Source organism: Schistocerca serialis, chromosome 2, assembly GCF_023864345.2.
Source record: "Schistocerca serialis cubense isolate TAMUIC-IGC-003099 chromosome 2, iqSchSeri2.2, whole genome shotgun sequence".
NCBI classification, from domain to species: domain Eukaryota; kingdom Metazoa; phylum Arthropoda; class Insecta; order Orthoptera; family Acrididae; genus Schistocerca; species Schistocerca serialis.
In genome coordinates this window covers 749,253,744-749,278,298 of record NC_064639.1, presented here as the reverse complement: position 1 = coordinate 749,278,298, position 24,555 = coordinate 749,253,744, and the positions used below count along the sequence as shown (strand labels likewise).

Below are 24,555 nucleotides of genomic sequence, written 5' to 3'. Positions count from 1 at the left end.
TATGTATTCCACATCCAGCTGAAGCCACTCATTACTTATTACATCGAGTAGAGGTACCAAATGTGTGTATGCTGATTGTTAGGTTTCATCCGCTGTTCCAAAGAGTCCTAGACATTCCCTGTGGGATTAAAGGCTGTGTGATTTAGTGAGACCCTGGAAATGCACCGGGCCGCAGCGTGGGCGTCACATCATAGATATATATACTTTACCGTATAGAAACGACTATTGTCATCTTACAAGACGAGAGTGCCAACAGCATACTCATCTTGAATATTTAGAAGTAAGAGGAGCACTTGGTCCCAAATGATTTTGAGATAAGAATCCCGATCTATGGTCATGTGACCTTAAATGACTGCATGGTACGAGGAACAACCCCCACAGACCACAGAATCAGCCTCCACATACTGCAGATGAAACGCTTCATTGAGCCGTCGGTCCACATTTTGCAACGTTGTTTGAAAAGAGGCATGATAACGACTTTGTGAATCACACTACACTCGTCCACGCAGTTACTATCCAGTTTGTGTTGTCTCGCCCACTGAAGACTTTCATATTTTATGCCACCATGGGCAGTGGAGTTCTGTGACATTCCTAACTGCGGGTGTCCATTGTATCACGGTCCGCGCGGCTTCCCCCCTCGGAGGTTCGAGTCCTTCCTCGGGCATGGGTGTGTGTATGTTATTCATAGCGTAAGTTAAATTAAGTAGTGTGTAACCTTAGGGGCCGATGACCTAAGCAGTTTGGTCCCATAAGATCTTAGCACAAATTTATAATACTGGTAGAGATATACCTGTGGTCCCTGGTACTTAAAATTCTTGTCGTTTAGAAACCTACTGTCACTGACAAGTCGCAAAACATTTTTTCATGTTCCTATCGGTAAGGATCTTTTAACGACCATTGTTCGTGTGCCGTGTTGCTTGGCTGCTATTGTTACTCAGTTCTTCATAGATGCGTTGTACTGTCAACGCTAATACACCAACCTATGAAGCAACTTAACGATGTAACTGATGAAGTTCGCCATCAGCGGGAAATCTGGGTTCGAGTCCCGGTCTGGCACAAATTTTCTATGTTACAAACAGGTAGGAAGACATATTTTTATTTTTACATAATTAGTTGCAAATAGTTTATTTCTTGTTGTTTTCACCTGGATTTAAGACAAGCCTGTTTCGGACTTTGTGTTATTTTCAAATTTTGATGTTGAGATTACATTTGTAAAGTATTTTATTTCACGTCTATCTAACAGAAGAGATTTCTGCCTTTTTTACTATATATACGTCTAGATGGATTGACGTCCATAAAGCATTTGGGAACGTAATTTCTTTTGTTTACTGTGTTGTTAAGGTATGCCATGTATTTACTTTCCATAGAAATTTCGTATTATTTTTTGACGGTTGTCTGATGACAGATCGTTCCATTGATGCATTACGTTTACTAATAGGTTATGTCTGTTCAAAGATATTATTCATTATATAGATGTAGATCTTAATGCTCCCAATTGTTTTCTATTTAACGTCTCCTATTCATCCTTTTTCTTTTTCTATTATATTAATTAAGTTTTCCAGATGATTTTTTAGTATGAGGTTCATTTGTTCAATTAGGATGTCATTCGGGTATCTGTTTGTGTGTTTATAAATTTATAGTTCCTCCAAAATGCTCACGGTTTGACCTTTTCGTATCCTATATACAATTTTCAGAACGTTTTCGATTATGTTCATTCTCTGAACTTTATTTCTTCAGTGAATGTAAAATCTGATGCCAAAACTTCCTTCTGTTTGTCCAATGTAAAAACTATTGTAGCTGCGCTGGGTAGCCGCGCGGTTTGAGGCGTCTTGTCACGGTCCGCATGGCTCCCCTTGTCGGCGGTTCGAGTCGTCCCTCGGGCATGAGTGTGTGTGTTGTTCATGACGTAGGTTAGTTTACGTTAGATTAAGTAGTCTATCAGTTTAGGGACCGATGACATAAGCAGTTTGGTTCTATACGGTATTATCACTGATTAATAATTTTGGTTACAAGGCTATTGTATCTACCACAGGAAATTTTGTAGACACCTTGATTAGAAAACATAGGGACGTCGCTTTTTACTGACCTTAGCTTTGCTTGCAAGTTGTTGGTAGTTTGAAATGCTAGTTGTATTTTCTTGTTCTATAACCTCCTTAGTTCTAATTAGCATATATTTTACACCATGTGCTTTCTGTACATCAATTTTGCTCTCATTTTTCCATGTTCCCAGTCGGCGTCTGCTTGAAGAAAACTGTTTATCGTTTTGTCGGCATGCTTTGATAAATATAGGTTCATTCTGACTGCTTTCAGCAATCTTGACACGAATGAGTTTTGAATGCGCTGAAACATGTCAAGATACCCTGGTCTATCGTATATTTTCTTCGGTGAAGCACTGGGTCTATATTCGGCAACGAACTATACTTTCACGTTCAAGTACTGTCACTCTCCTAATTTTTAGATGGTTAATGCTTAGTTTTCTGAGCACTGCACATACATGGTATGCTCAAAATTTCTGTTGATTACTGAGGACACTGTACCGAACAAATGTTTCATCAGTATTTACCTCATTTGCAGACTAATGATTTTAGTTACAATGAGTGGTTTGCTTTTAGGCTCGAAATTACTTCAAAGTTCGTGCGGCACAAGCAGACCATAATGTTTCTTTTCTCCCGAACAGCAGGTCACTATGCAAGTTTGAACACATGGACTCAAATCGTCTAGTCTATACATACAGAAGTGGTCCACTTCATTGTGCTGTTACGATTGTGCAGGAAGCATTAATTAGTAAATTATCTGATGTTCTTGTGGAAGACTGTTAGCTTCAGTGAAAAAATAACTAACACACTGTAGTGAATACGTACTAAGATACTAATCATAAGAATATCTGTACCTATACATCTAACACCTTGTATATTGTAACATATGCAACTTTCACTTTGAAAATGTCCTAAAATTTGGTCAATCAAAATATTTTTCTTTTAAATTTATAATTTTGTGTTTTTTGTCCCATAACAATGCACTGACCACAGATATAAAATTTCCATTGATACATTGTAAACTTAGGACTGAGGAGGATACCAATTTGTTTCTTTGTGTGATATGTTGCTTTGGCTGTATATGTTGTTGGCGCACGTATCAGCTTGGCTTTGGTTTTTTCACATTTTTAAATGCTGTATCTTTATGTATACTGTCTGCATTAGGTATAGTGTGATCTTGGTACATATTGAGTACTATAACTGGTTCGAAATTTTTTAGTGTGTTATGTGTTGTACTGTCGTAATTTCATATTATATTGATTGTTCTTCCAGCGATAATTTTATGATTCTTGTGATAATTCACTTAAAGTATGCATATTTATACGACTTGTGGTGATATGGACTTTTATTGGTGATGATGTCTGTAGTTGCAGGTGTTCTGTAGATTTAAAATTTGAGTTGGTTACAATCATTCTAGATGTAGTACGTCAACACCTAACACTGATCCTGTCAAGATATTCGCATTCATCAGTTAATTTCAGGCGGCTGTCAATCGTTGTCAATGTCTTGTTCAACCAGTTAGGCCACTTAATATACTCTAAAACTCCGAAGTCTTATGAAATCATGACATGGCCTCCTGTCCACACATGTTTGAATCTGCTGGTGCTCAACACAGGTGTTTATATAATTTTTTTAATCGTCATGATCGCAAAGTTATTGGACAGAATTACCGATTTTGGCTATACAATAGATATTTTCAGCATCTTTCATTCTGCTGCACTCCATCAAGCCCTAACACTACATAAATAATATAAGTCAATACATGGTCGCTTTCCGAACTTCCCTTTTATGTCACATTCTATCCAACTGTTTATTATTTCAGGGCATCAGTACTGGATAATTGTAAATATATCAAGGCGACGCCATTTCGTGTGTTTCACTGGACTTATTTACCACGGTGTGAGGAATTGTTTGCCTGCTTGTCTTCATTACATGGCCAATGATCTGTTTGCCTGAAATAATTAATAATTATCGCACAAAATGGTGACTCAAGGATTATTTGTTTTTGTAATGTGGTTTGTGATGGAAATAGTTTAGCTATTTCTGATTAAAAACTTTAAACCAAATTATTTATTATATTCGTTAGATATAGTTGCCACCAATGTAGACAGTCATATGCTTACAGTAGCAGTGGTAATGTACTTTAATCATGTTCTTACATCAGTTGCACCTAATGCTACAACTACATTCATAAAAAAATGGTGCATAGAACCAATAGAAATGGACAAAGACTAGGAGAAATTTGCAGAACACCTAGATTCATCTCTAAATCTACATATTTTAAAAGAAAACCAAGCAAACTTATGACATATATACATTCTGATTGGACCAGAGCAGAATGGCAGCTGGACCATGTCTGTATAGACAAATACTTTCATAAAGAAATTCTATGTGTTAAAGTACTGCGAGGAATGGACATGGGTTCAGCTAACTATATGGTCAAAATCAAAATCAAATTCATCGCTTCAAGGAAAAACAGACAGAGAGTAATTGGAGATAAAAGAAAGCATGTCCACAAAAATTAATCAAAAATGTCAAATATCAGGAAAACACACAAAATACGATAATAAATAATACCAATTTTAAAACAACAAGATGGAGAATTGGCCCAAGTAAATCAAATTGGAAAACATGTATGGTAGACTACGGAATGTTATGAAATTCGTGATGAAAGACTTCAAGCCTAGACAAAATTTCAAACACACAAAACAGAAGAAAATGACACTAACCTCAAAAGTATCAGAAAAAAATCTCAAAATATCATAAAACAAATCGGCAATATCAGAAGGCTCTACTGAGCTCCATTGAAGAAAATTACTAGAAAACTTTTGATAAACAATTACATAATTATAACCCTCCCATAACCCTCCCATACTACTGCTGAGAAATGAAGATGGGAGGATAGCCCGTTATAACAAGGAAAACGCAGAAATAACGGCAGAAGCATTCAACAAGCTCTTGAACTGTGATGAACCTGTCAAGCTTTTAACAATGGACGCAAGCATCCCTGCAAAAACCAAACAAGAAAATATATACCAACCCACAGCACAAGAAATATAAATTTCTCTTAAAGAAATGAGAAATTAGAAATCGTGTCGTGAAAATCGAGTGTTTGCGGAAATGTGGAAGTAGACTGGTAAAGCAACATTATCCTTAGATATTATTTTACAAAAAAATTAGGGATCCAAAAAATTCCCTGACGAATGGACCACAGCTATAATTAAGGCATTTCATAAGAAAGGAGATAAAAGTGATCCAGTCAACTACAGAGGACTGTACCTACAAGATTTTTTCCAAGGTTTTACATTACAGGATAAAATAACAGCTGGATAAGGAAATGAGGGAATACCAAAGAGGGCCACAGACCTTGGCGAAACTGTGGCAAACGAATAGTTACTCTGAAATTAATCTTGGCTTATTACCGCATACGAAACAAGCCTCTCTCAATTAGAATTACAGATTTTAAGAAAGCATACCATTCTTTACATATCTCTCACTGTTAAAATTTTTTAGACGTTTCCGACTACCCCCAGAATGAATGAAAATGATACAACTTATCTTAACAAATATAAATTCAAAAATTAAGTTCAGAGGGGAACTTTCCGAATTATTCTCTGTAAAAACTGGTTTAAGGTAGAGAGACAGCCTGTCACCACTATTTAGAATTCTTCTCTCGAATACATAATGAGGCAATGGTACAAAGACAATCCAAAGAACATTAAGGTAGGAACACAAAAAGATGACATAAAGCTGAACTGTTTAGTATTGGCAGATGACCTCGCTCTTTTCACCAACAACATTAAAGAAGCCAAACAACAAACACAACCATTTCAGGAAACAGCACAGATTATTGGCCTTAAAGTATCTTTTGAAAAAAAGTAATAATGCTAAGGGAACCATCACTGGCAAACATAATTAGGACTGGTGAATATGACATAAAAATTGTTGAAAAGTTTAAATACTTGGGACAAATAATAACGCACAACCTGAATAAGAAAACATCATGACACAGTATAATAAGCAAACTGATGCAAACACATCATGATACCAAAAACACATAGAACAAAAAGTGCCTCCAGTAGCCAGGAAAATGAAACACTACAAAACAGTCACACGGACGGAAATAACATTTACGACACTGTAGCACTAGACAGCTCACTCAAAATAGAAGGAAGGATATTCAGAACATGTATAAATAAAAAATACCAAAAAGACGGAGTTTGGAGAATAGCTTCAAATGAAATAATTTATAGGAAAATAAAACCAGTGTCGAATACAATGGAAATGAGATGGATCACTTTCCTAGGACATTCGTTGAGGACGACAGAAAACAGAATTAGCAGGAGAATAATGTAGAAGTTATGGAATAGTTATAGTAGCATTAGATGGATCCTAGAGATCAACGAAGACGTGATCAAACGGCAGATTACGATGGACGATTTGGGTGGCAAGACAGACGCGCTCAAAATACTTCAGCACAAACATATCACACTACTAATTAAAAGTAACAAACAGAGATTGTGAAGTGTGACTTCGGGTGCGAAGAGACGAACACGATCTGAATGAATGAAAAAGTGTTGGACCAAAAAAACCGACGAACCTAATTCGGAATATCAACTAAAGTGGTCAAATGTTGGCCATAAAATAAAAACAAAGATCCTACAGATAGGTGCATTATTTTAATCACGCAACAATGCAATTAAAGTTAATCAGGTACCAAGGCTCTATAGGGTGTTCGGAAATTCCCGTTATAAACTTCTGGGACTTGTGGAGGGGGTGGGTACAGAATGATTTGAATAGAAACCGGTGTCCGGAGGGTTTCAGTTCAGGTGTTTAACTCGCCCACTGCTGCTTGAGGAACTGAATTAGGAATGTCGCAGTAGTACTATTACGTAACAATTCGAAAGCAGACACAAAGATGAGTTGCAATATCGATTCGATGTGGTGACCGCAAACGGTGTTAGAGACATTTTACCTAAGACCTGGTACACACTCTCCATCTCACCAGATGTCTCTTCAATTTCTATTGTAGCGGCCAGGACTCGTGCTAACTGATATTCCTTTGTCCTTACAGGAGTCTCGTAAATTAAACTTTGCACACGATCCCACAGGAAGTAGACTACAGGAGTTACATCCGGCAATCTCAGTGGCCTCACCGTTGTACCACCTCGGCCTATCCATCTTTCACGATATCGTCTGTTGACATGTCTCCGAAACGCATGTCCGATGGAGGTGGTGCAACATCACGCTGAAATCATGTTTCCTGACGGCCATTAAGTGGCACAGTACACGCCCTCCTGTCTATGCTACTACATACCAGCAGAAGCAACTATGAGACTTGTTACCCTCAGCAAACATGGACGTGTTACACATCTTAACTGAAACCGTCGTATAACGGAAACAGTACGTTTCCGCTCATGCTTTCCTGTTCAAAATATTGTGTACTTACTCCACTCTAGAAGTCTTAGAAGTCTATGGCGGGAATTTCCGGAAACACTGTAATTCCTCCACATAAATTGTAACAGTCATGTAGGCATGGCAACATCGATTACGTACCATCATACGTTTCCTAACAAGTGCAAGACGCGAAGAGCTTTACGTCATGTGAATGATGGGTAGCTTCAATATCCAATTGAAAGAGTGGACTACACTGTCTGACGGACACTTTCAGGAAGCTCATTTTCTGAAATAAACGTAAATCACTGCAGAAATATTTTACAGGGTGATACAACTTCTGTACAGATTGTTTTTATGCAATCTCCAACACCTTCAAAAACCACGATTTTCATTTTCTCTGATTCGATGCATACAAACTATTAGACGTACAGAAATAACCAGAGGTTGAAAATGCCGCTGCAGTTGTAAGGCTTTTTTATTTGTGACACGACCGGTTTCGCGCTCTTACACGCATATCTTCAGGTGTCGTAACTTAGTGCTGTGACTCGGAGCGCGTGGTGGACGAGTAAAAGACGCGGTGTGCTAGCAGCGAGCGCTGAGCGTGGAGTCCATAAGCCCATCTTCACGTGTAATGGCCCGAAATCGGTCGTGAACTAAATAATAGAACCTTACAACTACATGGTATTTTCAACCTCTGCTATAATGCTCAGTTGCGGATTTTCCTCTGACAGGATTGTTTCTACTGAAATAAATTAACCTTTCTGTAGTAGATATAATGTAGTTCTATTTCGTATTTGGATGTCTCCAAAGCCACGGTTTACAAGTTATTCGAGATAAACGTATCTGAAGGTCAGTTTTGCTCATTTTTCTTGAATAAATCCACTCCACGTCCTCTGTCGTACCCCAATAAAAAATTTAACTGGATTAAATTTCCTATAAAAAGCCCCTGTTCATTTTTTCTGATGGACTAATAGTTTGCCCATACCGAGCGAGAGATTATGAAACACCTGGGCGTGGTATTTCAAGGAGTTGTAGGTCTCAAAAAACCCATCGGCACGAGTAGCTGAATCATCTTGTATAGAGAAATTGGTTCCATTAAAGTAATTTACCCTGCTACAAATGGTTTCACTAAGATTGACTGCTATCTAGCCTGAGGATACCGCACGTCTATCATTAACATCATACCGCATCGTGGACACTAATTACGTGAATCGCATAATAATGTATCAAGGATCATTTTCACAAGCAATGTTGGTAGGACGCATCAGATATAAACGTTTTTAAGCGCAGATCACTGAAGCGAAATATGATTTATTTGTGTTGCGGTATTCAAAATGGTGAGTATATTTAAGGTATAGCAACAACATTCTGCTGCTCCCTTCGATATCATTGATGAGAAATCAATTCTTAACTTATGAACGAGTGTTTGCCAAAATCATGTCATTCTCATTTTTCTTTTATTTCCCGTCACTAAATTTTTAACAGCGTGCCAAGAATATTACTGAAGTTGTTTTCTTCCCTACTGCCCCACTTGGCAGGAGCAAAGCTTCCGTCTTGACTGCGAGCTGGAGATATTCCAGAACCATGCTCCTTCCTGAGAGTTATTTAGTGCCTGCAGCAAGCGCTAAGGTAACATTAAATACTCTTAATTCCGTCATAACGTATCTCATGGGCGTCGTTAGGACGCTGAAAATCCCCCCATTAAATCTTGTAAGCGGCGCTGACTTCTCCGACATGCATGGAGAGAATAGTGCGTTAATGTCGTCTCTGTGAGGCAAGATTGTGCCGAGAAGGGTAATATGCTGACGAGGAATTCCACGAACGTGTATCGCATTGTGACACACAAGAGAGCAGATTTCAGCCTGACGAAATGGTAAAGAGCATATGTCGCGTGCGCTGCAGTAACGTAGCCAAGTCTTTGGCGTCCTCATACTTTAGTATTCGATGATTGATATTTGCAAAAAAATGTATTGGTTATCTGCTGAGAATTACAAGTACTACATTTTCACAAGAAACGACAGAGCCGAACAGTGATACTACAACAAATAATTGAAAAATCAACAATCAACGTATGAACACACACACAAAGGCATAAGATAAATAATGAGAGAGCGAGAGAGAGAGAGGGGGTGGGAGGAGGGACAGAGAGAGATTATTTACGGGGAGCGGCAAATTTCTGTTTCCTTCGTTATTAGCACTGTCGCCTCTTCCGCACATAATTTCCCTATTCCGTGTCCACCAGTTTTCTTTCAGTCCCCTGCCGGAAACCACCCTGTGTTACGGCTAGTTCATCTCGATTTATAATGACGGGCACTGTGTTTTGCTGCAGATATTTCTGCCTAAGCTATCTGAGCGTATATTTTAATACTTATGAACACCTTTTTGGTGAAAACACAGTCATGCATTCATTTAAAGGTTACCATAATGTTTGCTCATATTTCAAAGGATCAGTTAATATTGTGACTTCTTATAATCATGTAATGGGGTCCAACAAATTTTTTATATTTTTGTTACATTTCAAGGAGTATTTGTGAAGATATTTAAACGATGTAAATAACTGCGATTCACTTCTTCGTTAATTCAATCTTTCTTCTCTTTCTCTTTCTCTTTCTCTCTCTCTCTCTCTCTCTCTCTCTCTCTCTCTCTCTCCCCCCCCTCCCCTCCCTCCCTATATATGGGTGCGTTGAGGAGTGCATGGGTGCAACACTAGTGCAGATATATATATATATATATATATATATATATATATATATATATATATATATATGTGTGTGTGTGTGTGTGTGTGTGTGTGTATGTGTGTTGCTTTAAGCAACAGTGGAACCTTTTAGCAAGTAATTTACTGTAGATAGATTGATGTATTCTTGACTCAGTGAAAGAGTTTTTCGATCCAAAAACGAGTGCAAGGTCTTTTATTGCTGCAACACTGTGTTTCCAAACAGCCAAGTGAAAAAATGCAACATAGTAAAAATATACTTATTTAACCAGTGAAAACCTTAAAGTCATTCTGTCATCGTATTGTTCAGTTTGCGAAAGTTGCTGTGAGGTAGTGCAAACCTCTTCCAATCATTTGAAAATTCACATGGTGACAAGAGCAGTCGGTTTCACGAGATAAACCTTGTTTGTATTTTTCCCATTGTGACACATCAAAGATAAGATATAGGTCTATGTTGTAATCTATTTTTAATCATTTTCTGTCGTTTTATGTTATTAGCGAGTGTTTCAAGTTAAACCAATGTTGAAATAAAATATCTCAAAGTGTAGTATCCGTCGTAATAGGGAGTTTAATGAAATAACATTAGCCATTTAGTAATAAGCAATTCAACATTAAATCTACATTTCATAAATGTCTCAGTGGCCGTAGACGGGAGGGAAAAATTGTTGACCCATGACAGCCTATGATGCTAATCGTGGTGAATGACCTCGTCGTTTTGCCTTCAAATATTTTTTTATGTACTCCTGTTAAATGGTACCTTACATTGTAAACTGCTTGATTGATTCGTTCTTTCAGTCTGTGGGTCCAAACTGTTGGGCATATAGTGTGTTTCAATGGACAGTTTCTGAGAAGGTACTAAAGGTACAAGTTTCTGTCCAGAAAGCGGCTCTTCTCCTACTCGTCTTGTGCTTTTAAAAATCTGTAAGTAGCCAACATATGAAATTTAAAATCAATTCCGCACCATAAAATCCTTATGTAACGGCCCAGCCACGTAACTATTCAGGAACAACAAAGAGGATGATCTAGAAACGATTTCCGTGACATCGATTACCCGAACACGGCTGCACCGATAATGGAATTAGGATGTACTCCTTTTAGGAGTTCACTTCTTTACCTGTGACATGTACGTCATATCAAAATAATTATTAACAAAATGGCCACAGCACAGGCTGGCAAGATGTACAATGTATTCAGAACTCTGTTAGGAACAAAGAACTTGTGTTTTTGATATTTGTTCCTCATGCCAATTACAGATGTAATGCGTTTGAAAATGTAGTATAAAGCGCGGAAAGTATTTTTAACCTCTTCATTTGTGATGATCGGTAACCTCATTCGACATTCTCTGTCGTAGCAATTATTCTCGATTTGTGATTGTTGGGAAACGTTGTTGCTGATGCTTCACGGAACGTTAATAGTTGCCCAAGTATAGGAATAATTGTGTCTTAGGATCGTAGACGTACCTTTCTTGCCGCCTAAAACGTCAAGTGCACTTCCGCACGTTCACGGTTTACCAATCCAAGCAAATGCGTACATATAATAACACGCAGAATAAAAAGTGAAGTTACGATAAATTATGCATACGATCTCTAATGAAAATTAAACGGCCTTAGTGATTATATTGACAGGTCTACATAGTATACCCAGAACCTAGAAGTCTGTGTACCACATGCTCGCCAGTAGTTGCTTTAAATCTGTCTTTTTGACTGTATTAATTGTAATATCACTAAATTGTTTTGACACCTATTCCACATTCTCCCTGGTCTATTTGTCATCTTTCATCGTATTAGTTGGGAAACCACTCAGCACTTTAGCACATGGAAGTTCCTTAGGTCTTATACTGACGACTTAAGATAGAGCTAAATATAACTTTTTTCATTCAGGCACCATGTAGTATTTGAATAAACTTTAAAATTCCAAACAACAAAGTAATATGCTGTTATGGATACAGTGCTAGAGGTACTACTTAGAAAAGAAAATGTGTACAATTCTTTAATGGTTTCATCATCTGTCTTGCGCTGTTTTCCCGGTTTCACACAGCTGCCTCTCATGAGCCCAACCTCCTAAAAACCACAGTGCTCAAACAGTCTTCGCTTAACAAAACTGCAATCTACACCGTGAGTCCAATGTCTTACATTAGGCCAGGAATAACCTGCTCTATTGGCAGACCCTCGAATTATATTCTACATTGACTCAGATGCAGATGGCAAATGCGAGGTAAAGAGCGCATTACTTGGGTGCTGCACAAGTACATACTGACTAAAAAATAACAATGACAATAGTTTGTGCTTCCATAATGCATTAATGAGACACGTAGGAGCACTCACCCTGAAATCACCTCCCCCCTCCTGTTGGGATAGAGCTCAGGATGGTGGCCGTACCGCAGGTACACCTCCAGTTGCTGCTCTGCTCGGGAATCGAAGCTAAAGTAGGTCTGGTCCGTGAAGTTGTCCACGTGGAACACCACCTTGACGAAGCTCGTCTCCGAGATGAACGTCTGCGGTTGTTCAGTCTCGCCGCAGAACATGCCCGGGTCTTTGCGGTTGCTCACGTCCGTTTTTGCGTTGCCATCGACAATCTGCAAATAGAAACTCGGTGTCAGCTGCTGCAAACGCGATTCACTATAAAACAAGCTAATGAAACCAAACGTGAACTCTTCCATGTTTCTTTATTATTAGAGCTATGTCGCCATATTCTAGACCTGTAATAGAATCTCACCATAAAGGTACCTCAAAAATTTCACACAATAGTACTATTTTCTAATAGGGAAGATTTGTTACAAAATAATTGTGAACATATGAACACAAGAATATTACTAATGACAGTAATCTCCCAAAAAATCAAATTATATATTTTGTTGATTCCGATGAGTGCTCTGCACGTGGTAACTTATTGATAACGTAGTTAATATCTGCTACTTCCCACAGAAAAATAGTTCATTTATAAATGCAGATATCTGAAAACAATCCACAGCCATCAACCGTAACATATATCTGCAAAAGACATATTCTCAGTCTCGACCTAGCGAAGTGGCGCAGTGCTTACACCACTGGATTCGCGTTTGGGAGGACGACGGTTCAAATCCACGTCTAACCATCCTGATATAGGTTTTCCGTGATTTCCCTTCAGGCAAATGCCAGGATAGTTCCTTTGAAAGGGCATGGCCGATTTCCTTCCCCTTCCCTCCCCTAAACGAGCTTGTACTCCGCCCTTAGTGACCTCGTTGTGGACGGGACGTTACACACTAACCTCCTTCTCTCGCTCTCGAATGGTGGTCCAGCATAGGCCGACTCTACAGCTGTATATCGCTACAAACATTTAGCCACAAGTGAGAACTTACCTAAAGCAGTTGTTAGATAAAATAAAATATTCCATTTCATGACGGTAGCAGTATCACAGTTCGAAGAGGAGTTTCTGTATAATTTCTTGGCAGTCGAGAGGAACTCGTCGTAGATTTAGGTCTCGCGTAAGTCTATGGGGCTTGCTCATCTGACATCATTGAAACAGTATTCTTCGTGAGAGAAAAGTATCGGGGTTCGTAAAATTGTTCAAGTTTCTCATAATTTTTGAACTTTTGGAATCTTTTCCAAACACAAGTCTTCCTTTCAATTAAAATGGTTTGTTTCAGGTCCACCCAGTCAGTGTCACTCATAGCTGCAGCGTAGAGTAGCAGATATTGATTTTCTTAACGCAGTAGAAATAACTATGGCGTTGTCGTAGTAATCATGAAAACGAAATTCGAAATGTCGTATTATGATATAACAGGGTCGAAATGCAGTTGTTGGAGAAGATATAGACGATGATAGAGTTTCGATATACGTCAAGGGAAAAAGAAGTAAATGACATGAAAGATAAATTTGATTACGCGAAGAAAATTCGAGATGTATGAAAAACACACTTTTCAAGACCCAAAAAAGAAAGCATTCTCTATAATTTGAAGATAACCTTTACCAAAATGATTGTGTATAGTCGAAAGAGATTAGTAAATTGCCTACAGAATGAAGAACCATATTTAAGAGCAGATTTAATTTCTTGAGCTTACTCTGGTGTTAGGGCAAGTGAAATTATTACTCAAGGAAAACAAAAATTGCGGAGTGAATAAGCGTTTAACTCCTCACGTTTCAGTATTGTAATAAGCGCAAAATACTACAGGAAGAAAGCCACACATAAAGTAATGAGAACGCGTCGGAGAAATAAGTGATGATATGTCATAATGGTAGTTCGCAACATTTCCTAATACTCGTGTACTTTTAAGCTGATTCTAATGTACTAAAAATGCATACGTGATTAGATGTTCAGGAATGTGGAACATAGCCCACGAGTAAAAGTACTCTAAGGTAAGTGGAATGTGTTCGCCATAATCACTTTGACAAAACACATGCACGTCTGTGGGATATGTTGATCACAATTTCATCCTGTTGTGAGCTTATTCACAATATTTTCAGTGCAGGAAAAAGCCGTTCCTAAAGGTGAAGGACATTGTAAGCATTATGACGATTAGATTAACATTAAGGAAACCTTTCAGATGCGAGAATCATACCGACAAATCCTACAGACACTTGGCTGTAGTTGACATCAAGAAACATGTCAGCGGGGTTAACCCAAATATTCAGTTTAACATGGATGAGGAGGCAGGTGGAAGATTTAATTCTCTTTATGTTCTAGTTTTCTAGAAAAAAAGGTGATAGCTTAGGCCACACAGTTTACCGGAAACCCGATAACACAGACCGTTACCTACAACGGGACACGAACCCCCACCCACAACAAAAGCGAGGCATCATAAAAACGTTGACGGATAGAGGAAGGAACATTTGCTAAAAAATGGTTCAAATGGCTCTGAGCACTATGGGACTTAACTACTGTGGTCATCAGTCCCCTAGAACTTAGAACTACTTAAACCTAACTAACCTAAGGACACCACACACATCCATGCCCGAGGCAGGATTCGAACCTGCGACCGTAGCAGTCGCGCGGTTCCGGACTGCGCGCCTAGAACCGCTAGACCACCACGGCCGGCGAACATTTGCTAACCAGAGCTGCTTACCGCTGAAGTAAAATACCTCAGCAGTGCATTGCTCAGGTATGGTTATTCGTCTACTGACCTAAAAAGAGCGTTAAGACCACTGCGCAGAAATCATAGCGATGCACAAGCGCCTGCGAAAGGCCTTCTTTAAGGACGTTTCTCCCCGCATAAAGAAAAAAAAAATGAAGAAACATAACGTCGCGGTAATCTACTAACCCAGACGGAAGATACAAGATCATTTAAAAATTGGTCAATGATGCTCGTCAACCGCTGGGAAAAGCGGGAATTTAAGGGATTCCATGTCGTTGTACGTGAGTACTAAAAACAGAACGGTCTACAAAAAGAATGCTCAGAAAACGGCCAGAAGCGCCCAAGGGTATTTGCAAGGGGGGAGACTGACAGATCGGTTGTTTCGGAATACGCTTTGGAACCAGGAGATCACCATATCCATTCTGATAAGACTCAGATACTAGCAGCCACAAGCGAATATCATGAAAGGCTATTCAGATGGACCATACAGATTGTAAAACACCCTTAGAAGAAGATAGGAATGCGTGAAATTGAATGAAATTTGGATTCCAGTGCTGAAGAAGATGTGTACCATGTGGTGAGAGCAACAGCAGACGATGACAGGAGACAACAGCCAATTAGGCTCGAGTATTCAAAACATGTGACGTCACGCAACTGCGCGGAAGCACGCATAAATAGAGTTTTTCTGAAGTCTGTAGTGAGCCAGGATGTGTATCGGACACTAAAACAAGCTACGATTCCCCTTCAAAATATCCTCCACAGGTGGGGACGGAACGTTGAGTTAAAATGTGAAATCCATACGACCGTGTCATAATCGCCCTTAACATTTTATTAATAGTGGCTTTTGTGGCCGTGAAAGTTTAAATTTAACAGTGGAATGACTGCAGAGAAAATGGTGACTAGTTGGACTTAGGACCTCGCCCTTTCAGAAAGATTAAATTGTAAGATGATCGTAGAATTATTCTACTGAATAAGACGGAAAGGGGGATGACAGTACTGAAATCCAAGAAGCGTTTATGGGCATAATGACACTAGCAAGTGTATGGAACATAGTACTGGAACCTGGGTTGAGGCCTTCCATTATCATGCGTCGTTTGTCACTGACACCGTGCGCACCCAACAGAGATTTGGATAGTGTAGAGCGAGAGGCCGCTGGGACGTTGTGTGGCATTCAGTAATGTTTAGTGATGAGACTCGCTTCTTTTTCTGGCTGTCAAATTGCAATCAACGTGTCCGTAGATGACTTAGACAAAGATCACAAGAAACAGGCGTTTTCGAAACCCACACCTGTCCAACTACTGCTACGCTAGTGCGAGGATCTACAACATATGAAAACAGGGCTGATATGGTAAATATTGATGAAAAACTGAATTATCGCCAGTATGTGGCAAGACAGTAAAACTTGTTGTGCTTCATTACCAAGATACTTCCGGTATTACCCTGCGCCTTACTACTCATTTCCTTTCCTGTTCCACTCGCACATAGAGGTAGAGAACAACGACTATCTAAAAGTATCCGTGTGAACCCAAATTTCTCGCTTCTTTTCTTCATGGTTCTTACGTGAAATGTACTTTGATGCCAATAGAATCATTCTACAGTTGTCCTAAAATGCCGGTTTTCTAAATTTAGACATCTGCTCCTCACAAATAGGAAGCGTCATTCTCCCTCCAGGGATACCCATTTGAGTTCGCAGAGCATCCTTATAAAACTAGTTACCTGATCGAACAACCACCTGGTGGGAATTCCAAAGATTCGAACAGTATTCAAGCATGGGTGGCACTAGCGTTGTCTACGCCGTCTCCTTTATAGGCGTGCTTCACTTTCCCAAAATTCTCCTAATAAAACGAATTCGACCATTCGCATTCTCTACAACAAACTTCAAGTGCACTTTCAATGTCATATCTCTCTGCAACGTTACGACTAGACATTTCATCAATGTAAGTGTGCCAAACGGCACTCTACTAATGTTGTTTGCGTTCGTTGTGGTATTCTTCTTCCTACTCATCCGCATTAACTTACCACAGCGTCATCAACAAACCAGTCCTCCTGCTAAGCTAGGTGGTAACGTGCTTGCCCCCCCCCTGCCCCCCGCCCGTATAACGGAACGGGCCCGAGTTCGATTCCCGGTCGGGTTGGAGATTTTCTCCGCTCATGGACTGGGCATCGTGTTGTCCTAATCATAATTTCATCCTCATCATCGGCCGCAATTCGCCCAATGTGACGTCGACTCAAATAAGACTTGCACTTGGCGACCGAACCCGAACGGGGCCTCCCGGCCAATAATGCCATACGATCATTTCATTCATTTTCATCAGCAAACCGCCGTTAATTTCTGCTCACCGTGTATGTCGGATCATCTCTGTGTGCAGAGAATAAGAGCGTTCCAGTCACACTTCCCTGGGGCACTGCTGACGATAGCTTTGCCTCTGATGAACACTCGTCGTCGCGGATAAAACGTCTTCGAGCCACTAGCATTTCTGGGAATTTAATCCCTGTGTTCGGACGTTCGGCGACGGTATGCAGTGGGGCACGGTGATAAACGCTTTCCGGAAATCTAGAAATATGAAAACTGTCCACCATCAATTGTTCGCAGGATGTCATGGGAGAAAAGGGCAAGCTTGCACGTGCAATGCTTTCTAAGTCCGTGGTGATTTGTAGACCGAAACTTTTCTATCCCAAGAAAATTTGTTATATTCGAACTCAGAATGTGTTCAAGAGTTCTCCGGCAAATCCATGCCAGGGATAACGGTCTTTCCCTTTTTTAACTTTCTTATTTACAGTAGTCACTGGCGCTTTTTTCCAGTCGCTTGGTACTTTGCGGTGGACGGCCACAGGGTACTCTCTGTAGAAATGAACTGGGTTCCATCTACACAAGGCGACTTATTTGTTTTCAGGCTCTTAAGTTGCTTCTCTACGCCAAAGATGCGTATTTCTAAGTCCTCTATGTAGGAGCCTGTGTGACAGCCGCACGTTGGTATTTTTGCACAATATTCCTGCGTGTTCACACTAGAATAGCTTTGCATAATGTACGGATGATTGGCAAGCCTAGAGTCCCCTCGATTATCAACCGTAGAGCATACGTGCAATGAGATGCTAGGTCATACATCTTCATACCGGCCTCGAGCTAGCTGTAACCATTAAGTGACACGGCATGTGCTTCTGGCAGCGCTAAAGAAAGATCACATTTATAGGGTGTCTGCCTGCACTCAACAACAAATAGAACAGTGTATTCGTGTCCTTAGATGTCACACTTCACACCGATGTTGAATATAGACATCCGTTCTTGTAATCTGGTGAACTTCTCCACGAAGTCCGATAAATATTGAAATGATAGTACAGGGTATAATTTTTCAGATTTCCGTCCCACTTCCGTTAGACTGAGGACGAAAATTGCGTGCAGATTAAACCATCGAAAAAAAGAGAATAAAAGCAAAACATAAGTGGTTGTAAAATATGTGAAAAGTACTCCAGACACTGAATGAACGAAGGAAGCGCAAAATTTGAAAGCGAGAGTGAAAGACAGTGTCTGAAAGCAAGAATAATTTAGCAGAAAGATAATTGTTTGTATAATGGACGTTATGGGCAGGAAATAATTACTTCACAAATACTGAGTGAGACAAAATTCTGAGACAGGTTTATACCTGATGTAAAGGATGTAGATTTTTCGCTGCTGAATGAAGACAGGAAAATCGGCTGGACCTGGCGCAATCCTGCCAGAAATTTTAATGAAACTAGGCATTTTAGGAAGATGATGGATGGCTAAACTGTGTACAGATTGCATTACAACGGGTGCGCTCCCTAAGATATGGAAAGACGCAACAGCAACTGCAGTGCCGAAACCTGAAAAGTCTGGAGATAATCAAAACAATATCACACCGATATTCTGCTTTGTACCTCCTATAAACTATTCGACGGAATATCAAGAAAGAGGAAAAACTGAATCATTCGGAACACCAGGTATAATTCATACTATGCTCTCAAATGGACTAATACTCTTTACGGCATGAGCACAGGAAGAGCAAGTTTCTGAATAATGGCCTGCCACGGGGTCCGGCACTAGCATCCATTCTTTTCAGTCCATATATTCTTGATATGCAAGAAACGAAATATCGTGAATTTGCGTAATCTGACGTCCTGGTCACCGCATATACACTCCTGGAAATTGAAATAAGAACACCGTGAATTCATTGTCCCAGGAAGGGGAAACTTTATTGACACATTCCTGGGGTCAGATACATCACATGATCACACTGACAGAACCACAGGCACACAGACACAGGCAACAGAGCATGCACAGTGTCGGCACTAGTACAGTGTATATCCACCTTTCGCAGCAATGCAGGCTGCTATTCTCCCATGGAGACGATCGTAGAGATGCTGGATGTAGTCCTGTGGAACGGCTTGCCATGCCATTTCCACCTGGCGCCTCAGATGGACCAGCGTTCGTGCTGGACGTGCAGACCGCAAGAGACGACGCTTCATCCAGTCCCAAACATGCTCAATGGGGGACAGTTCCGGAGATCTTGCTGGCCAGCGTAGTTGACTTACACCTTCTAGAGCACGTTGGGTGGCACGGGATACATGCGGACGTGCATTGTCCTGTTGGAACAGCAAGTTCCCTTGCCGGTCTAGGAATGGTAGAACGATGGGTTCGATGACGGTTTGGATGTACCGTGCACTATTCAGTGTCCCCTCGACGATCACCAGTGGTGTACGGCCAGTGTAGGAGATCGCTCCCCACACCATGATGCCGGGTGTTGGCCCTGTGTGCCTCGGTCGTATGCAGTCCTGATTGTGGCGCTCACCTGCACGGCGCCAAACACGCATACGACCATCATTGGCACCAAGGCAGAAGCGACTCTCATCGCTGAAGACGACACGTCTCCATTCGTCCCTCCATTCACGCCTGTCGCGACACCACTGGAGGCGGGCTGCGCGATGTTGGGGCATGAGCGGAAGACGGCCTAACGGTGTGCGGGACCGTAGCCCAGCTTCATGGAGACGGTTGCGAATGGTCCTCGCCGATACCCCAGGAGCAACAGTGTCCCTAATTTTCTGGGAAGTGGCGGTGCAGTCCCCTACGGCACTGCGTGGGATCCTACGGTCTTAGCGTGCATCCGTGTGTCGCTGCGGTCCGGTCCCAGGTCGACGGGCACGTGCACCTTCCGCCGACCACTGGCGACAACATCGATGTACTGTGGAGACCTCACGCCCCACGTGTTGAGCAATTCGGCGGTACGTCCACCCGGCCTCCCGCATGCCCACTATACGCCCTCGCTCAAAGTCCGTCAACTGCACATACGGTTCACGTCCACGCTGTCGCGGCATGCTACCAGTGTTAAAGACTGTGATGGAGCTCCGCATGCCACGGCAAACTGGCTGACACTGACGGCGGCGGTGCACAAATACTGCGCAGCTAGCGCCATTCGACGGCCAACACCGCGGTTTCTGGTGTGTCCGCTGTGCCGTGCGTGTGATCATTGCTTGTACAGCCCTCTCGCAGTGTCCGGAGCAAGTATGGTGGGTCTGACACACCGGTGTCAATGTGTTCTTTTTTCCATTTCCAGGAGTGTAAAAGCAAGAATTTTATCAACCTGGAAGTACTGAACACCTATTTCCCCAAGTAGCACCTACCTCCAAATCCTAACAACACGATCAGAAACATATTGCACTTTAACAATAGAGACTCAAACAGAAAACTACAGCTTTCTATGAATGGCCAAAGCTTTAGGCATGACGATAAGCCTAAATACTTGGGAAAGAAATTAGATCGTTCTCTGATGTACAGCTAACATCTAGAAGATGCAATACAGAAGCTAAAATCAAGTAATGCTATCGCATCGAAACTATCTGGAACAACATGGGGTTGTGGAGCAAGCACATTGAGGATATCAGCACGAACCCTTTTCTACAGCAAGGCTGAATAGTTTACTCAGTCAGGATGAGACGCTCAGTTGTATCGAAACCGGACGTTCAACTGAAGAGGACAATGGGGGTCAGTTTTGAAACACTCCTGGCTATACGATGTGCCTGACTCCCCATCCTAGCAAACATAGAGCCTCCACAAATTAGGCGAGCACAGACACTCACAACAGGATTATGGAGAAAAATTCTAGGCAACCCAGAACTCTCTACACATCAAGATCTAACATCTGTAAGCTGACTTAAATCCAGTTCATCTTTATGGAAAACCGGAGAAGAACAGAAAGACTTCTTTGCGAAGGTAGCTTGGAAAGAACTGGGGGCGAACCCAACAAGACGATCTATGGTTTCAAACTCCCAAGGAAATTATGGACAACTATGAACTGTTTAGGATGAGTGTTCGTAGTTGTAAGCAACTGATGAACAAGTGGTGCCTATCAGACAGTCCTGAATGTGAGTGCAGGGAAATTCAGCCAATGTATCATACACTTCTGTGTGAGGTGCGTGGCTATGAGGGTAATCTCTAGGAATCACGCAGACTCAGACTTAGAACATAGTGGCTCAAGAATATTCGTAATAATGTATAGTGTTATAAGGACATGCATAAAGGACATTGTAACCCAATATAGAACTTTTCGAATATTTTAGTTAAAATGTTATTTGCTCAAAGCCTTTGTAAATGCCGAACGAGTAAATAAAGAAATACCTATTAAGCAGAGAAATGTCCACAACACTTCTTAACTACAATAATGATTCCCGTTTCAATACTAAGAGAGATAAATAATTAAAAAATATCACCCTAATACCACAAGCAGTAAAAATGTTAATGACGGTCTTGAACTGAGCAATAAATGTGATAATAAACACTCTTGTTTACTATGGTAATGGATACGAAAGACGAAGCGGCAGAATAGAGACAACTGTGTTACAGAGAAGAGTGTCTTGCATAACACTTTTGATAGAATAAAACTAGAAATTGTCTCACCAGTTTTGAGATACATAGAATTTAGCTGACTGGGAAAAAACACGGTTAATTTAGAACCAATTCATGGAACAGCAATTTTGAGTACTGATTTACGAAATACTATGTTGATGGATTAGAGAGGTGGCCGAGCGGTTCTAGGCGCTACAGTCTGGAACCGCGCGACCGCTACCGTCGCAGGTTCGAATCCTGCCTCTGGCATGGATGTGTGTGATGTCCTTAGGTTAGTTAGGTTTAAGTAGTTCTAAGTTCTAGGGGACTGATGACCTCAGACGTTAAGTCCCATAGTGCTCAGAGCCATTTGAACCAATGTATTTAAAGGTAGAGGAAGGAAAAGCTAGGTCTAATTTAAACTGCATATAGTGGTGTCGGTACAACATGAACTTGAGTGTGAACATCAGTACGCAGATTGGGGAAACCGAAGATAAACATAAGAATACAAGAGGGCATAAATGAGATCGTGAAGCAATCGTAATAATTCTGTATCTTTACCAGCGAGGATGTGATATGCAATAAAGAAATAAAAACACAATTCCAAGAATTGTGTGTGTGAGGTAACGGGCGAGTCGTCGCGCCCTGAGAGTATTCTAAGTTCGAAGGAAGCAGTGGGCGCACGGGCCGCCTGGCGGGCGCGGGCCGCTCGGCAGGCAGACCACGCGGTGGCAGGCGCTGGCCGAGGCAAGATGGGTCCGGCCGCGTGGCTGGGAATTCCATGGTGATGAAGGAGACACGTCGGGAGTGCCAAAGATGGCGGACTTTGTGAAACCCTAATGGCAGACATTTCACAGTTCATATAGAAATTAACAATAACCAGAGGAATCATAAAACCTAAAAAGAAATATGTACATTACAATTATTTGCACGACGATTCTGATAGTGTAATCAGATTTTCAATATCTTTATTGGTTTAAAGTTTAGTATCTGACTGTAAATCAGACAAGTAACACCCATCAACGAGTTTCCAAAATTTAAACGCTTCATCCGACGTGTCTTTAGAAAGCTATTAGTGCAAACCTAAGTTGATATGAATTACCGGCATGTAGCTTGAATAGTACATGAGTTATAGGAGGTCAAAGTGGCCGATTACTATCGATCGCGTCAGGCCGTAGGTATTCCACAGTTACACGAAAAAACGGTTGCAGTATGCTTATAAATAAACTTATTCATCTATTTCTTGTTTATATCCGATATATAGTATGGATGAAGAAATTGGTCAAATATTTACTCTTTTTTAGAAAGCACAGAGACATTGGGCTACTGGCCTACCTTTTGTTCTATCCCTTTGATATATGTTTATTTAATTTGTTTATGTATCTAATAATGTGTGTTAGAGCGTGTTTATGGTCCAGGCGTAGAAATATTTATTTAATTTAAAGTATTTAAACGTAAATCCAGTATTTACAATAAGTTTCATTATGTTTGTCTGGGTATGTTGGCATGCAGACATGGCGGGAGTGCTCTAGCCAATCACAGCGATCGGGAATGGGGAGACTGGATGGAAGGGAGTTCGGGTGAGGAGTGCTAGAGGGTACGGCACAGGACACGGGAAGTGCCGGGACGGTCGCGAGAGAGACTTGGAGCGTGGAGCGGTTTGCGCGTGGCCGAGAGAGACAGAAGTACCTCGAAGTGTGGACTTGTGAACTTGTGAGATTTCCGAGGTTTCTACAGTGAAGATGTAGTGTGCATTTAGAAGTGAATATCTCACCAGCTATGTTGTTGTTCCTAACAAATTACGTGGAGTAGGAATCTATTGCTTCCCTGTTATTCAACTTACGTTTTATTTAATTGCTGGACCATCGACACCAATAAGTGTTCGCAGAAATATACCGCATTCTCATAAGTACTTGTATTATCGTACTCATCATTTAAAGTCGTCAAAATAGTACCTGCATATTATATTTCACGCAATCTTTCATTTATAAATTTCTATATTAATTCGCTATTGCCGAGTGATAAGGATGATCGACCATTCGATCCATGTGTGTATTCGTCTACATCTACATACATACTCCGCAATCCACCATACGGTGCATGGCGGAGGGTACCTCGTACCACAACTAGCATCTTCTCTCCCTGTTCCACTCCCAAACAGAACGAGGGAAAAATGACTGCCTATATGCCTCTGTACGAGCCCTAATCTCTCTTATCTCTGTGGTCTTTCCGCGAAATATAGGTTGGCGGCAGTAAAATTGTACTGCAGTCAACCTCAAATGCTGGTTCTCTAAATTACCTCAGTAGCGATTCACGAAAAGAACGCCTCCTTTCCTCCACAGACTCCCCCCGAGTTCCTGAAGCATTTCCGTAACACTCGCGTGGTGATCAAACCTACCAGTAACAAATCTAGCAGCCCGCCTCTGAATTGCTTCTATGTCCTCCCTCAATCCGACCTGATTGGTCCCAAACGCTCGAGCAGTACTCAAGAATAGGTCGTATTAGTGTTTTATAAGCGGTT

General features: G+C 40.9%; 1 protein-coding gene across 1 annotated transcript in view; it reads right to left on the bottom strand.

Annotated features, from left to right (window-relative positions):
* Positions 1-24,555, bottom strand: part of LOC126456383 (uncharacterized) — a 188,599-nt gene that overhangs the window by 55,865 nt on the left and 108,179 nt on the right. Inside the window, exon 2 of the mRNA XM_050092137.1 lies at positions 12,474-12,724. Coding sequence (XP_049948094.1) covers positions 12,474-12,724 — 251 coding nt within the window. The remainder of the gene's footprint in view (positions 1-12,473; positions 12,725-24,555) is intronic.